This window comes from Ipomoea nil, unplaced genomic scaffold (genome assembly GCF_001879475.1).
Source record: "Ipomoea nil cultivar Tokyo-kokei standard unplaced genomic scaffold, Asagao_1.1 scaffold3238, whole genome shotgun sequence".
Taxonomy (NCBI): domain Eukaryota; kingdom Viridiplantae; phylum Streptophyta; class Magnoliopsida; order Solanales; family Convolvulaceae; genus Ipomoea; species Ipomoea nil.
In genome coordinates, this window is record NW_017619666.1 from 185,001 (window position 1) to 189,495 (window position 4,495).

Here is a 4,495-nt window from a genome sequence, read left to right on the forward strand (position 1 = left end):
CTTATTATTAATAGAAAACACATTATCTTATTATTAATATAAAATAAAACTATATACATATATTTTGAAAGTATTATAAAGTATATACATATATTTTGAGAGTTTAACTATGTTGAAGTCAATATTATTCAAATTGTCAAAATATATACATTCACGCCATTAGCCAGAGGGGCTATATACATATATTTTGAAAGTATTATAAAGTATATACATATATTTTGAGAGTTTAACTATGTTGAAGCCAATATTATTCAAATTGTCAAAATATATACATTCACGCCATTAGCCAGAGTCGAACCCCTGACATTTCTTAAGCTTATACGCATGTTCTACCATCTGGGCTGCTTTCACTTTCATTAACATTAACTGTTTTTATCCACTTATACTTAAACCTTGTACTATATATACATACATATATACATACAAAGTTATATATGAGGTGGGAGTGGGGTGAACGGGGCCAGCTGCCCCCACTGTAGGTCCGCCCCTGCGTGCTGTGACAACGGGAAAGGATGAACGAAAACAACTTAGAGGCTGTCAATGGCCCTTAGCAACTATATATTTTAAATTTTGTTTTAAGGTTCAATTGTTAAAGCATCACCCCTCTAAAAATAATACATGTTAATAGTCCACGTTAAATCATTAGAAGGTTAAACATGGTACCCTTTTAATAAGAAGAAGAAAAATGTAGAAAGCATGAATTTCAGATCATTCTATTTACAGAGAAGCTAATCAAAGAATTATAAAAATGAATGGAATGGAATGGAATGAAAATTAGCAGGATTCTACCCTACAACTGCAAAATGGATTCAACAATCTCGTACAGAGGTGCAACTCCATTCTTGTCAATCAAGTGAAACTCCTGCATCATATCAAAATCCAAAAGGTTATTTAAGAGTCCCACGTTTAAAAAATAATAGAAAAACATGTTTATAAGACTATGAGTTAAACTAACTAAGTGATTGTACACCCCTAGTTTAACCATGAGTTAGGGGTGCAACTTTTTTTAAGTGTTAGGGGCGTATATTGCAACGACAAAAAGTTAAGAACTAAAATTGCAACTTTTTTTCCCTAGATTTTAACATGGTGGCATCCAAAGCTTCAGTCTTTTTTTGATGACAAGAAACTGCAGACTTGACAGCATAAAAGGAAATGGGATTTGAACTCACCCATGAGAACATAACAAAATGTTTGAAGCAAGTATTAAGATGAGCTTCTTCCTTCAAACCAATGATCTTCTGGAAATGCGAGTGGTAGATATGAGCATACACACGGAACAGTCTCTTAACTATCGTCTTCACGACGTCCTCAAAGTTTGGTGGAAATGGAGCACCTGTATGTATCACACCAACAATCTAATCTAATATCAAAAAATAAAAACTCACCAAAAAGCATAAGTTGCATTACAGACAGACAGATTGTGATTGCAGCTTGTACCTACCGAACTTTTGGGGAAATATTGATTCATCATCCAGCTGTTTTTCAATCCAATCCATCAAATAATCAACATATTTTGGAGCAGAAACTTTTATGGGTTTCTTTATAGTCACTCCATCTGCCCAAAGGCACTCGTACCTACCAAAAGCTGAATTAGTTATAGAAAAAGTGAAAGTATATCTCATCTAAAATTTCATATATGCATCCATTCCTAAAATAAAAACTAACAGTTGATGGGTAACCACAAGGTCACGAGTTCAAATCCTTGCCCCCTTGGTTTGAGTCGGTCAACTATGGGTAACCTAGGCTGGTTTACTTCCAATCCTTTGCCAACTAGGATCACAAGGCAGGATTAACTCAGACCCGAAAGGGTTGTGGGGTTTCTCTCGTCATCCAAAACTAACAGTTGACGGGTAACCACAAGGTCACGAGTTCAAATCCTTGCCCCCTTGGTTTGAGTCAGACAACTATGGGTAACTTAGGTTGGTTTACTTCCAATCCTTTGCCAGCTAGGGTCACAAGGCGGGATTAACTTAGACCCGAAAGGGTTGTGGGGTTTCTCACGTCATCCAAAACTAACAGTTGATTATTCTTAAATTCAGATGCATTGATGGTCAATTTAATGAACAAGATATGAACCGGTTTATGCCAAAAGACGAGCTTTTACAAATGAACTTATAATTTGGTACTTAGTAAAGGAATTGATCGAGAAGCATACTTTGGTCCTGCAGTCATCATTGGACAACTTGATGGGGTGCAGAACTCAGTGAGAGTGCCATACAATATATTCACCTGGTTAAAGAAGTCAACAGCTGTGGAAAAGGCAAACGTTAAAAAACATCAGTCCATGGCACATCACTCATCATTGTTATATGATGAACACAAAAGTGTATATTGCCAAGTGAAAACTAAGTAGATTAAGAAACCATTGCTTTTTCTTTTTCCCTTCAAAAAAAAAAAAAAATCATCTATATTAGACTTTGTCCTTTACAGTCTTTTCTTTTTTCACCCAACATGTAAATCCAAGCAGACTTAAAGAAAATTCATGGAGTTAATCCAGCATACTCACTTTTATATGACAGCTATATAAAGGGAACAGAGATATTGAAGTAGTTAAACAGTTGCTATGAATAAGAATGCAAATTAAAGAGACATAGTATGAGTTCTCAGATATATATAGCATTCATAAAGGCTTTAATTATCTTACTATTTACAGCCAACCACTCATTAAGATCTTCCCCTGCTGGCAGCAGCACTGCTTCCCTCAAATTGCCACTCCCCAAGGTGGCATCAATATGTTTCTGGAGTAGTTCACCCTGAATTTGTAGGAAAACATAAACAAATTAAAGGAAAAAAAACATGAAGTTAAATACCAAGTATTTGGTTTAGTAGCCATGAAAAAGTGCTCATTTGGTAAAGTTTATGAGTTAATACCAAATTTAGTCCTCGACTCTATAGTAGTTTTTCTTAATTTAGTCCTAAAAGTCTTTTAGTGCATAATTAATTAGGTCCTAAACTTTGATGATTTTACCTAATTGAGCCGGCTATTAAAATCAAGGACTAAATCGAAAAAAAACTACTATAGTTGAAGACTAAAATTGGGTAAAATCACTATTTTTTAAATAAAACCACTAAGTCGAGGATTAAATTCGATATTAATAGTGGAGAAATTACATTGTAGTATCTGTTCATATACTTTCTCAGGCTCAAACTCACAGCCTTCCAAATGGAAGTCCAACCCAGGTACCATTAGACCACATAGTCCTGGTATCCCAACCGAGGACTAAATTATGTAAAATCATCAAGTTCAGGACCCAATTAAGCACAAAAAGACTTTTAGAATTAAATCGAAAAAAAAAATCAATATAGTTGAAGAATATTAGAGTATTGATATTATAGATTAAATACTTAATTTCCCACTTCATAATGGGATTAATGAATCTGAACATAAAGAATTCACCACATGGGCAAACAATCAAACAGATTATAGGCAAACCAAAAAGAAAAAAAGGGAATATATCCAAGGAGTGCAGTAAAGCCAAGAACACTACTGTTTCAACATAAAGATTCTTTTTTATTTCATAGACACCAATTACCGAACCTTGTTTCCTGGTGGAACACTCTTCTTAGGATGAAATGTCTTCTGGTTTCTGGAATCACCCACACAACAAAAAATCAAATCTTTATGGAAAATACAGCCGTAAATGTATGCAACCAAAGAACCCATGTGATAACTTTGTTATATAAATTCAATAGAATAACCTAACAAATCGGTATTCATATTAATACCTGCTTGCAAGGCCAAGAAGACTCATGATTGAGGATCAAAGGGTTTGTCGAGCTTGTACACATACGCATATATGTTGCAGAAGGAAAGGGTGTTCATATATTTGTGTTTGAGGGTGGTGGGTGGGTGGGTGAGTGGTTGGGGAGAATGCGGGAGAGATGACAGACTGGCAAGGCAAAGGGGAGTTGAAGCAGGACAACATCACAGCAACAGAGACGACTCTGTATGTATTTTGTATATAAAAGTTGTAAATGGAAGAAGAATAAGCCAAAGAAAGAAAGAGTAGCAAGCTAAGAGACAGGCCGTCTTCTTGCTCTGCCATCGCTCAGCCAACCTGGCTTCCCCTCACCTCCAACTCCACGCCGCTGCCTATTTAAATTTTTACCATTAAATGGAGTTTTCTCCTTAAATTATACGGAGTATATACTTACGGCATTTTTTTTTTTTCATAAATCAGTAACTGTCTCATGCGATGCACGGGCTATTATTAATTTAACAAATGAATAAATTACACTTTTAATAAATGCACGGACGATTATTAGTTTTGTGACTATATTATACGGTCGATTTGAACCAAACAATGGCCATTCCTATATATATGTAATATAATAATTTGTTGGAAAAGAAAAATAAATGAAATACTTATTTTTTAAGGTAATGTCGATTTAATATCAAAAGAAGAAAGCTATCACTTTTATTAAAATACTAGTTTTTTACGCGCATTGCGCGATTGGGATAATGCCCAATATTTTTTTAAAAAAATAAGTACTT

At 34.7% G+C, this 4,495-nt stretch overlaps 1 protein-coding gene across 2 annotated transcripts; it reads right to left on the minus strand.

Moving 5' to 3' along the window:
- Positions 1-686: 686 nt before the first annotated feature.
- LOC109168959 (MOB kinase activator-like 1A) lies at positions 687-4,107 on the minus strand. 2 transcript variants are annotated; one of them, XM_019317835.1, is made up of 7 exons: positions 3,727-4,099; positions 3,539-3,587; positions 2,645-2,753; positions 2,156-2,249; positions 1,442-1,575; positions 1,170-1,333; positions 687-862 (listed from the first exon to the last, which is right to left on the minus strand). In XM_019317835.1, the coding sequence occupies exons 1-7, from the start codon at positions 3,750-3,752 to the stop codon at positions 791-793; spliced, it is 648 nt and encodes a 215-aa protein (XP_019173380.1). In that variant the 5' UTR covers positions 3,753-4,099; the 3' UTR covers positions 687-790. The 2 variants fall into 2 exon arrangements, with proteins under 2 accessions (XP_019173380.1, XP_019173381.1); XM_019317836.1 differs by lacking the exon at positions 3,539-3,587 and having other exon boundaries at positions 3,727-4,107.
- Between the last annotated feature and the right edge of the window lie 388 nt (positions 4,108-4,495).